The 10,671-nt window shown below is 52.0% G+C and overlaps 3 protein-coding genes across 4 annotated transcripts in view; 1 reads left to right on the top strand and 2 right to left on the bottom strand.

The window, feature by feature from the left end:
• LOC103763185 (nodal homolog) overlaps window positions 1-259 on the bottom strand; it is a 3,907-nt gene extending 3,648 nt beyond the window's left edge. Inside the window, exon 1 of the mRNA XM_029964986.1 lies at window positions 230-259. Within this exon, the coding sequence (XP_029820846.1) occupies window positions 230-259 (30 nt within the window). The remainder of the gene's footprint in view (window positions 1-229) is intronic.
• On the top strand, window positions 120-7,468 carry ASH2L (ASH2 like, histone lysine methyltransferase complex subunit). Of its 2 annotated transcripts, XM_029965000.1 has the most exons (15): window positions 120-268; window positions 1,021-1,109; window positions 1,438-1,532; window positions 1,619-1,714; window positions 1,916-2,011; window positions 2,222-2,297; window positions 2,916-2,933; window positions 4,238-4,331; window positions 4,643-4,860; window positions 5,059-5,226; window positions 5,308-5,501; window positions 5,830-5,922; window positions 6,037-6,135; window positions 6,426-6,485; window positions 6,879-7,468. In XM_029965000.1, the coding sequence occupies exons 2-15, from the start codon at window positions 1,037-1,039 to the stop codon at window positions 6,984-6,986; spliced, it is 1,488 nt and encodes a 495-aa protein (XP_029820860.1). In that variant the 5' UTR covers window positions 120-268; window positions 1,021-1,036; the 3' UTR covers window positions 6,987-7,468. The 2 variants fall into 2 exon arrangements, with proteins under 2 accessions (XP_029820860.1, XP_029820861.1); XM_029965001.1 differs by lacking the exon at window positions 2,916-2,933.
• On the bottom strand, window positions 7,453-10,665 carry STAR (steroidogenic acute regulatory protein). Its single transcript, XM_008929913.4, has 7 exons — window positions 10,583-10,665; window positions 9,921-10,034; window positions 9,543-9,670; window positions 9,308-9,466; window positions 8,580-8,764; window positions 8,291-8,384; window positions 7,453-8,208 (listed from the first exon to the last, which is right to left on the bottom strand). The coding sequence occupies exons 1-7, from the start codon at window positions 10,644-10,646 to the stop codon at window positions 8,107-8,109; spliced, it is 846 nt and encodes a 281-aa protein (XP_008928161.4). The 5' UTR covers window positions 10,647-10,665; the 3' UTR covers window positions 7,453-8,106.
• Between the last annotated feature and the right edge of the window lie 6 nt (window positions 10,666-10,671).

The following is a 10,671-nucleotide window of genomic DNA, read 5'->3' as shown; positions in this document are numbered from 1 at the left end:
GTGTGTGAGTCCCTGGCTCTGCCCCGGGCAGTGTGTGATTCCCTGGATCTGCCCCAGGCAGTGTGTGATTCCCTGGATCTGCCCCAGGCAGTGTGTGATTCCCTGGCTCTGCTCCTTTCCAGGACACGGCTGGGGATGGTGCCGAGGCCCTGGATGCCCAGGGGGGCTCGGGGGACGAGGAGAACGCGCGGCAGCTGGGGGAGATCGAGCTGCAGTGTGGGATCTGCACCAAGTGGTTCACGGCGGACACCTTCGGCATCGACACCACGTACGTGAGCCCTGGCAGCAGGAAGGGAGTGTTTTAGAGTTCCCAAGGACCAAGGCCTCATCCGTATCCTTGGACACTTGGAAACCAGCATGTTGTGTAAATAACTAAGACTTTGCCCGTGATAAAAGCACCCCCACCAGATACCACTGAGCCTGTAAGGTGTTTCTGGGCTCAGGGAGAGAAAGAATAGTTGGTTTCTAATCTGGAATAATTAATGTCTTAATCTAGTGTAGTAAAGAATAATTAACTTTATTTCTTTTCTAAGAAAGACACTGAGGGGCTGGAGTGTGGCCAGGGAAGGGAACGGAGGTGGGAAGGGTCTGGAGCACCATGAGCAGCTGGGGGGGCTCAGCCTGGAGAAAAGGAGGCTCAGGGGGGACCTTCTGGCTCTGCAGCCCCCTGACAGGAGGGGGGAGCTCCCAGGGAACAAGGGACAGGATGGCAGGAAATGGCCTCAAGCTGTGCCAGGGGAGGGTCAGGTTGGACATCAGGAGGAATTTTTCCCTGGTAAGCGTGGTCAGGTATTGGAAGGGGCTGCCCAGGAAGGTAGTGGAGTCCCCATGCCTGGAGATGTCCAAGGAAGGACTGGACATGGCACTCAGTGCTCTGGGCTGGGGGACAAGGTGGGGATGGGGCACAGGGTGGACTCGATGATGTCAGAGGTCTTTTCTAATCTCAGTAATTCTGGCATTCCTTTAATCTAATGCAGTAATTACGGTGTACCCAGCCCTGACAAACCTGCTCTTTCCCAGGTCCTGTTTGCCCTTCATGACCAACTACAGCTTCCACTGCAACGTGTGCCACCACAGTGGGAACACCTACTTCCTGAGGAAACAAGCGAGTGAGTCTGGGAGAAGCACGTTGGGGGGTCTTCTGTGCAAGATAATTCTGAAGGTTTGGTTTTGTCTGGGAGGGCTCTGCTGAGACTCTTGGAAAATGACCAGAAAATTCATAGCAACAAATCTGAGGCTTTTTCTAAAAATGTTTTGCTGTTTTAATTGCTGAAGATGGTGTAAATGTGTTCAGTGGGGGCTGATCAGGATGAACTCGAAGGGGTTTGCTGTTCCTCGGGGTGATGCTGTGGGGTCGGTGATTGCTGTGAACACAGGAGGGTGTCCTGATCTTCCCCACCAAGTGTAAGTGTATCCCTGGGGTGTTTTGTTTTCCAGATCTCAAGGAAATGTGCCTTAGTGCTCTGGCCAACCTCACGTGGCAGTCGAGGACACAGGACGAGCACCCCAAGACGATGTTCTCCAAGGATAAGGTTTGGCTGTGACGGAACCGCCGCGGGTCCGCGTCAGGGGTGGTGTCAGTGAGAGGAGCTCAGAGAAATGTTCTCTGCTTTCACAGGATATTATCCCGTTCATTGACAAATACTGGGAGTGTATGACAACGCGGCAGAGGCCTGGGAAAATGACCTGGCCCAATAACATTGTCAAAACCATGGTAAGAACTGGGGGTAAATCCCTGGAGGAACTACCACGAACATTTTAGTTTTCTGATGCTGGTGTGTGCTGAGGGCTGAGCTTGGAGCTGAAGGGTGAAGATGCTGATGTACCTCCCCCATATTAATAGTACACAATGGGATTTAAACACTTGTTAATTAGTTTGTTAATCTTACCTCGTGTGACTTGAACTCTGTTTCAGTGCAAAGAAAGAGATGTGTTCCTGGTGAAAGAGCACCCAGACCCAGGCAGTAAAGACCCAGAGGAAGATTACCCCAAATTTGGGCTTCTAGACCAGGTATGTGATGAGAGAAGGGAGAGCAGGGATCTGGGAGGAGAAGTGGGGGATCCTTGTGGTGCCTTCTGCTCAGTCAAGGGGCAAAGCTCTGCCATGAGTCCGTGTTGTGCCAGCGGTGGGTGGGAGCTCCAGCACCTGGGAGTGCCCTGCTCGGGCTCAGGGTGGCACCTTTGACCAAGTCTGTTCAGCAGATTGTTTGATCTCTTGCAGGATCTTGCCAATATTGGCCCTGCCTATGACAACCAGAAACAGAGCAACGCTGTGTCCACGAGTGGAAGCTTGAATGGCAAGTTCTTTACTCGGGAGGGTTTTGGGTATTTGGGACTAAGCTGCATTTCCCAGTCCTCTGGGCATCTGTGCAGTTCAGCTGTCGTGTGAGCTGAGTTTATGCTTGTGCTCAGAACAGTCTCACTGTGCCTTTTTATAGAAGGATTAACTTTAGTTCTTGGGAAGGTTCAGCTGTTTCTTTACGGTGACCAGATAAATCGAGATGCTCGCCGGAAAACCCAGCTTGTCAGTTTGCTCTTAGAATGGTTTTAATTTACTTCCTTGTGTTTCCCTTTCTCTGAGAGTTGAAAGTAGCTGGGGAAAGGATAAATATATGCATTATTCCTTGTGCTCACTGCTTGTGCTTTACTGTTACTCCTTGAGGGTGACTCCTGTGCTGTCCCGTCCTGCCGAGGTTGCTCAGGGTGACCTTACTGCAGTGAAGTACCTGCTGATGAGGATATGTATTAATAATTTGCAGTAAACACATCCCAATAGTACAGGCAGGAGGTATTTGGGGCTTTTTAGAACAGGTTACAGATATCTCAGGTGTGTTGTCTCCATGTCATGCACGGGTTGTTTTTTATTGAATTTCCGGGAGACTGACAAACATGTGGTGCCACTTCTGTTCTTGCAGGTGGAGCCTCTCTGGGAGGTGAATATTTACCTTTCAGCTTCTAAAACTTAAGTATTGCTGTTTGCAAAGCTTTTTTGCTTGATTCTCTTAGAAGCCAAAGTCAATTAAAAATGAAAGCGTGCCCTGATGTGATTGCAGTCAGGCTTTAATACAAACCAGCAATTCCACTCTTTAATCTTTAGCAATTAGAAGCTTTTATTGCCATATTCTGCCCTACTTGACTGTTATAAATGTTTTGTGTATTTTGTTCTTATATTTATTTTTACTTTGTGTCAGTTGACCTGATGTTGTCATTTTAACTCTTAATGTCTAAATAATTCAGTCTGAAACATACAGCGTGATGGTTTGGGCAAGTAAATATTTACCAGCTGGAGATCCTGAATGTTTATCTGCACTGGATCAGGTGATGTGCAGCTGGATCAGGTCATGTTTGTGCAGAATATGGTATTCCCTGGGTGATTTGGATCCCTTACACCATAAGGGAATGCTGGTAATGGAAGAACTGACTGGATTTTTAATTACCACACGAATGCAGTTCGTGAAGGTGTTTATCTACAGTACATGAAATTTCCGTAGTTTTCCTTGTGAATCAACACTAATCTCTTTTGAAATAGTGTGATGGTAAAATGCACATATGATTTAATTCATTAAAACGTTGTGCTGATCTCAGTTTGATTAAATTTGACATGCAGCCTTTCCTGTACTACAGTCCTGTGAGTTCAAAATCAGTGCTGTAGTTCAGGCTGGTACACTGTTCAATCCCAGAACTGACTTTGGTGATACTGAAGAGAAACACCTCTTGCTTTTTGTTTTTCCTCCACGTAGGTGTATTTTATTTTATAGATGGAAATTGAACATTAAAGTGCTTCTTGCTGATTGGTGTCAGTGTTCCCCCAGCACAGGGTCACTGGGATAGTGGCTGTGCTGTAGGGTGGGTTTCTGCTGCTTCTGCAGAAGTAGATTGGAACTGTGACTGGAATCTCCATGAAAGACTAATAATAATACCTCTGAAGTGGATCCCAGTGCTGCTGCCTGTAGCTCTTCTCATGACAGAAAAGATTCTTAATTCTGACCTCAAAAGCCCGGGTTGAGCTTGTTTTGCTGCTCAGTCTCCCTCAGCTTCCGCTCCAAATTTAGTCCCCTGCGGATTTTGCTGTGCTCGTTGGCACCACGGGCTGGTTCACACTGACTGTGGGCAAAGGCTCCTGAGCCCACGAGCTCGTTTTGGTTTGGCTGCTTCTGCCCCTCTGTCCCTGGAGATTCCGGGCGCGCGGGCGCTCCCCGACCCCCGGCTCCTTAACGTGCCCGCTCTGTGTGTGCAGGGGGAATGGCTGCTGGAGGCAGCGGGAAGGGCCGGGGAGCCAAACGCAAGCAGCAGGACGGAGGGACCACGGGAACAGCCAAGAAAACCCGGAGGTGAGAGGAGGGCACGGGTACTGAGGTGTTGGGCACCGGGCGGGGACATCCGTGCTTGTGATGCCTTAAGCTGCCTCCCACCTGTCTCTGCCTCGGGTGGGTTCATGGGGAGTCACTCCAGAGCCCTGTGACGTTACTGATAACTCACAGGCCATAAATCATTTGCAGTGGGGGAGGGTGTGCTCGTTTGGCACAGACACCGCTGTGCAGCCCCTGAGCGCAGGGACAGCTCTGCAGGGGGGTGTCCTGGGGTGATCTGTGATGGCACCACAGCCACTGGGAGATGCCAGCCTGGAGTTTCTGTGTTTCAGTGACCCATTGTTCTCAGCTCAGCGCTTGCCCCCCCACGGGTACCCTCTGGAACACCCCTTCAACAAGGACGGGTACCGATACATCCTGGCCGAGCCTGACCCCCACGCGCCCGACCCGGAAAAGCTGGAGCTGGACTGCTGGGCAGGAAAACCGATTCCTGGGGACCTGTACAGAGCCTGCCTGTATGAACGAGTCCTCCTGGCACTGCACGACCGAGGTAGAGAGCTCGTTAATCTGTGCAGGCTGTGTTTCCTTACAGGGACGTCCCGGTGACCTCTCGTTACCGGTCAGTGACGTTTCAGGTGTCATTGCTCTCAGAGGTGCAGATGGCAGATCCACCTCTGCACGTTCATTTGCCTTCTGACACCTCCACACTTTGCAAATCCCAAATAACTGCTGGTGTCACCCCCTGCAGCTCCCCAGCTGAAGATCTCTGACGACAGGCTGACTGTTATTGGCGAGAAGGGCTATTCCATGGTGCGAGCCTCCCATGGCGTGCGGAAAGGAGCCTGGTACTTCGAGATCTCCATGGATGAGATGCCTCCAGACACAGCTGCCAGACTAGGCTGGTCACAGCCCTTGGGTAAATAGTGGTACCAAATACTTCTTAGGAGATGCTCCTGCTACACTCCACGTGTTCACAACGAAGTGTTTGTCTCCGCAGGGAACCTCCAGGCCCCTCTGGGATATGACAAGTTCAGTTACTCCTGGCGCAGCAAAAAGGGAACCAAGTTTCACCAGTCGATAGGGAAACATTATTCATCTGGCTACGGACAGGGAGACGTCCTGGGGTTTTACATCAGCCTTCCAGAGGACACTGAGACAGCCAAGTCCCTGCCTGACACCTACAAAGACAAGGTGAGGGGCAAGTTCACTGTTGGATTGAACATTGGCAGGTGGATAAGTGGCAAACAGGTTGCTCTGGCCTCACTCCTGCCCCTTTCCGTGGATCCTTCCCATCCTGCCTCTGGGTACCTCCGTGGTTCATAGGGGAGAGGTCCAAAATACTCCTGGATGGGATTGCCCACGTCTCCTTTCATCTTCCCCTCCTGGCTCTCAAATACTTGAGCTGTGGGAATCACTCCTCACAGGTACTCTGACACCAGGCACACCTGTCCCCAAGCAGGGCAGGTGATGGGCAACAGATTTTTGGACTTACTTCTGACATTGTTTGCTGCTATTTCAGGCTTTGATCAAATTCAAAAGCTACTTGTACTTTGAAGAGAAGGATTTTGTGGACAAGGCAGAGAAGAGCCTAAAGCAGGCACCTGGAAGCCAGGTGAGTTCTTGGGTGTCACTTCAACACATCTGGTAAAGGGGAACTGGGGGTAATCCTGAGGGAGTTGCTGTGTTATGACAGCCACCATCAGTGGGAAAACCCTTCATTTTTCAGATCATATTCTTCAAGAACGGTGTCAGCCAAGGAGTTGCCTTTAAGGACATCTTTGAAGGGGTTTATTTTCCTGCCATTTCTTTGTACAAAGGCTGCACGGTAAGTGAGGTGTCTTTGAAGGAGAATGCCTGAATCCCTCAGTTTCAGTAATGCACAGAGTGGGAGTGCTCTGGGAGCCTGCCAAGTGAGGAGGAAAGATGGGAATTATTTTAGTGAAGTGACTCTGGAACGAAACTGCTGAAGGAACACCCTCCTTCCATGCCAGGGGTGCTTGTTCCTGTGGGCTTGCACAGGCTGGGGGTAGGCTCAGAAGCAGGAGGGGGATGAGGACTGAGGACTAAAGAAATTTTCCTGGTTTTTTAGATCTAATGAAAATGTGTCTTCCCCAGGTTTCTATAAACTTTGGGCCGTATTTCAAGTATCCACCCAGAGACATCACTTACCGCCCTGTAAGTAAACCTGAACCTTTTTTACCCCCATCTGAGAGAACTAAGTGTTTAAACCAAAGGTGTTTAAAACAAAAGGTATTTTGGTGTGATTCATACCACACCACAGTGTGTGTAAAAATATTTAAGGACAGCTAACCCAATAAATAATTTAATTAAATTTCCGTTAAATAGTAGATGCTGTCTTGTTCCTCTTGACAGACTGTAAGGCCCTGCTGTTGCCTGTGCTGGCCTCTTTTATCAGTAAGAGGGTGGAATTGTTGTTTAAGGACACACTTGGAATTTTCTTTTTTGCCCCACCGATGTTTCCAGGAGGGGAACAGCCCTGGAATGCTGCTGCCACTCCTTCCCAGGCCTGTACTCCGTGGCTGGAGCTGACTGTGCTTCCCCCTGCAGATGAGTGACATGGGCTGGGGCGCCGTGGTGGAGCACACGCTGGCTGATGTCCTGTACCACGTGGAGACAGAGGTGGATGGGAGGAGGAGCCCCCCCTGGGAGCCATAGACCCCCCACACCGAGGATTTATCGCAGAGGAACATCCATCCCTCAGTGAGCAGCCACGACCCACCGGGCTGAGGTGTTGTGTATGTGTTACCTGCTGCAGGTTCACACCCTCCCCCTGCCAGAGTGTGAGTGGGGCAGGTCTGGGGTGTTTTGTGCTATTTTGGGGCATCTCTTGGAGCCTCCAGTACTGTTACAGTGTCACCCCCAGGAGAAGGGGGTGCTGAGGTACCTCCTCCTGGGCTGGGACTGTGGGGTGTTCCTGAGAACAGGGTGTAGCTGGACCTGCCAGGTGTAGGTACAGTGACACCTGTGCTCAGGTGTGTTTGGCTGATTGGGACCAACAGCTCCCAGCCAGGAGGGCTCTGTTGGAACGAGACAGCTGCATGTAAGACTGAAATTTGGGCTTCTGTCCAAACTGTATTTTTTCTTTTCCCCACAAACTGGAAACCAGTTTAAAAATAAAGGCTTTAACTCTCTTTTTATTCTGTTTTTGTCTTGTAAATTGTTACAAGTGAGATTTAAACTCAAAGTAGGTACATTTGGAGATCTCTCAAGCTGAAGATCTGCTCACAGGAGCTACACTGGGCCTGCTGCCAATGATCATCATTGCAGAGCTTTTGGATGAATAAATAATTTGACACTGTGTCTGTGTCTGTACAGGAAAAATAAATTAGAGCTGCTTTGTGGGGGGGGAGAGGGAATAAAATTGTTAGTTAAATGCTGTGTTTGAGTTTTAGGGGAGTAAAAGGTGAGGTTCAGTCAGGCCCGTGTTTGCCTCACTGAGGATGTATCTTCCCAGTCAGATGTCTGGGGCCTCCCAAATAACTAGTGAGCCCAGGCCTGGGACACCACTAATTAAAGCTTTATTTATTCAGTGACAGTAATTAGGGAGGGTAGAGGTGCCTGGCTGGGCCAGCACGTGCTCAGTGAAGCAAACGTAGGACTTAAAAATTTTTGGTCTTGCACTTCCACAATGAGTTCCAATAAATAAATCTTTATATTTATTGATTGAAACCACATATTAATTAGTGGTGTCTGCTGCTAAAGGCCTTGGCTGTTCAAAGTGACTCCCCATTTGCCCCTGAACAAAGCCCTGCCCCGGGTGGTGGGCGGGTCGTGGTCAGCAGGTCACAGGCCGGGCCAGGCGCTGCCGGAGGTGTTTGGCGAAGTCCACCTGTGTCTGGGACAGGACCTGGTTGATGATGGTCTTGGGCAGCCAGCCCTGGAGAGGAGCAGACACAGCCTGTGAGCGGGACCTGCCTCCCCCACAGCCCCTGTTCTCCACCCTGTGCCCTTCCCCGTACCTTGAGGTCGATGCTGAGCAGCCAGGTCAGCCTGGTGCGGGAGGGGCTGCCGGGCAGCGGGCGCAGGACCATGCAGGTGGGACCGTTCTCAGCCCTGGCAGGGGGGAGGGACAGGGTCAGACCCAAACCCCAGACTTCGAGCCTCAAAAATACACTTAGTGACTGGGGGTTTCCTCAGCAGCTCCTGCTGCCCAGACAAACCCAGTGACTGAGCCCCTGCTAAACCCTTCCTGCCCCGTGGGAATCTCCCTCCTTGCACACCCCATGAGGGGACTGAACAGAGGGTTACCTGACGAACCCCTCCTGCTCCGGCATCGCTCCGTACGTCGTGGACATGCCGGCCAGGACACAGGTGGAGCCGCGTCTCTTGGAGCACCGGACGCTCACGAAGTCCCGGGGCCCAACAATGTTCCCGGGGGTCGGGGCTGCCTTCTCGTGGGTGATCACCGTGTCCTTCCCGATCTTCTTCAGGATCTGCAGTTTGGAACTGAAACCTCAGTTTGAAGTGTTTAAGTGCCAGCGTAGCTAAAAAGCTGCCTTTGGTTACCGGGTGCTCAAACACAGGGTCTGACAAAAACTTGGTGTTTACAGGGAGAAAAATTGCAAACATCTGCTCCACCCCAGCTGCAGAACGTGAGTTTTCAGTTCCTGAAAGGAAAGGTGTTTCTCTTACTGCTTCTCTGATTCCAGAGGAGCTGTGGGATAGCCAAACTCTTCCTTGTGCCTTGGGGCTGCTTCTCCTCCGGATCAGCCCAGAGTTACAGCAGAACTGGCTGCTCCTTGCAGGAAAGAGCATTTCCTGCAGAATTAGTCACAGAGAAGCTGCTCCAGACTCACCTTTGCTGCAGCAACAATACAGTTACTGCATAAAAACCCTCCACATCTGCAGCAGGCAAAGGACAAGATACAGTCGCAAAGAACAGCAGAGAATTCCCTGTGCTCCTGCTGTGATGGGCCCTTCCAACGCCACATGGAGCAGGACCCGTGTGAACCCCGGCTGTGACACACGTTTCCTACCTTGACTTCTTTGACGTTGGGGTTCCAGTCTCCCATCTGCTCCATGTTGTCCACCAGCTCTCCGTACACTGAGTCCAGGGGCTGGTCCACCACCACCTCCAGCCGGAACACCTTCCCCACGTCCGGCAGCACCTTGCTCAGCACTTTGTCTCCGTTTCCCTGGAGGGGGGACAGCAGGATTTACACCACAGCTGTTGGCAGGAGGAGTGTCAGTGCCACACGGCAGAGCACCCACCGCCACCGTCTCCGTCTTCCAGCCGTCCTGGTCCTCCAGGATTCTGAGGGATTTCTGCAGGGCTTCCTCTCCTTGTTTGATGTAAGACATTTCCATCTCACTGAAGGGCTTCTCCTCCAGCCTCGAGCCTGCCGGGACCAGACAAAGGCAGGAGTGAGTGCAAGAACAGTGTAACGTGCCAGATAAGCTTTATCTACACCAAATACCCTTTCCATGCCCAGGGACCGGGGAATTAAACCCAATTCCCACTCTGCTGCTGGTTCAGCAGAAGCACAGCCCTCCCACAAGCAGGTTTTCCCCCAGCCACTCCCTGGATCCCCAATCCCTGACAGCCTCCCCCCGGCAGGAAGGGACAGACCCCCCTGAGGTGTCACTTACTGAGCAAGGAGCTCCTCCTGCGCACCTGGTGGATCCAGGAGCTGGGTCCTGGGCTGCGGCAGGCGAGCCTGCTCAGCTCCTGGCTGATGGCCACGGCAGCTTGTCTCCTCAGACCTGAGGGGGAGAGTGCATCAGGGGCCTTTCCAGGGGCTTTTTCCCCCAGTCTGATCATACAACATGGAAAAGCCTCTGCTTGTCACCTTTACTGAGTCCCTACAGGCACAGGGAGCAGCCGTCACGCTGCCCTGGGACAGCCTGTCCTAAGCAACCCCAGGCTTGGCTCCAGGTCCAAGCCACACAGCAGTAAAAATACTGAGGAACATCGGGTGAGCATAGAAAGAGCATAGAAATGGAGCACAAGGATAGAAAATCCTCACTGCCAGTGGGAGTGTGACCCAGAGCTGGCCCCAGAGGCACGGGTACCAGAGATGGCAAAAAGGGCGGCAGGGACAGTAAATCACAAAACCCAGAAAGCAACACGGCATAGGGTGGGGTAAGGAGAGCACCCCTGAGCTCGTCCTCCTGCCCGAGAAGGAGTTCAGAAAGCAAAGGGGGGGGTGTCCTTTCTGCACCCGCGACTCAGAGGGAACTTCTCCCACGAGCTCCAGTCTGACAGCGGGGACAGGACCCCACTGCCCCTCCCGCCCCAGGCAGCCCCTCACCGGTCATGTTGCGCAGGTGCCGGTAGGAGATGGCGGCGCAGAGCTTGGACGTGGCTGGGAGCATCTCCTGGGCTGTGGTGGTGGCTGTG

Source organism: Manacus vitellinus, unplaced genomic scaffold (assembly GCF_001715985.3).
Source record: "Manacus vitellinus isolate BGI_N305 unplaced genomic scaffold, ASM171598v3 scaffold_87_pilon, whole genome shotgun sequence".
Lineage (NCBI taxonomy): Eukaryota > Metazoa > Chordata > Aves > Passeriformes > Pipridae > Manacus > Manacus vitellinus.
This window is presented reverse-complemented; position numbering and strand designations above follow the sequence as displayed.

Coding starts and splice junctions, on each gene's coding strand:
- ASH2L (XM_029965000.1), top strand. CDS start 1,037: ATGACCAACTACAGCTTCCACTGCAACGTGTGCCACCACAGTGGGAAC. Junction 1,533..1,618: donor CGATGTTCTCCAAGGATAAG/GTTTGGCTGTGA, acceptor CTGCTTTCACAG/GATATTATCCCGTTCATTGA. Junction 1,715..1,915: donor ATAACATTGTCAAAACCATG/GTAAGAACTGGG, acceptor ACTCTGTTTCAG/TGCAAAGAAAGAGATGTGTT.
- STAR (XM_008929913.4), bottom strand. CDS start 10,646: ATGCTCCCAGCCACGTCCAAGCTCTGCGCCGCCATCTCCTACCGGCAC. Junction 10,035..10,582: donor GCACCTGCGCAACATGACCG/GTGAGGGGCTGC, acceptor TCTCCCCCTCAG/GTCTGAGGAGACAAGCTGCC. Junction 8,385..8,579: donor GAGCAGGAGGGGTTCGTCAG/GTAACCCTCTGT, acceptor CCCCCCTGCCAG/GGCTGAGAACGGTCCCACCT.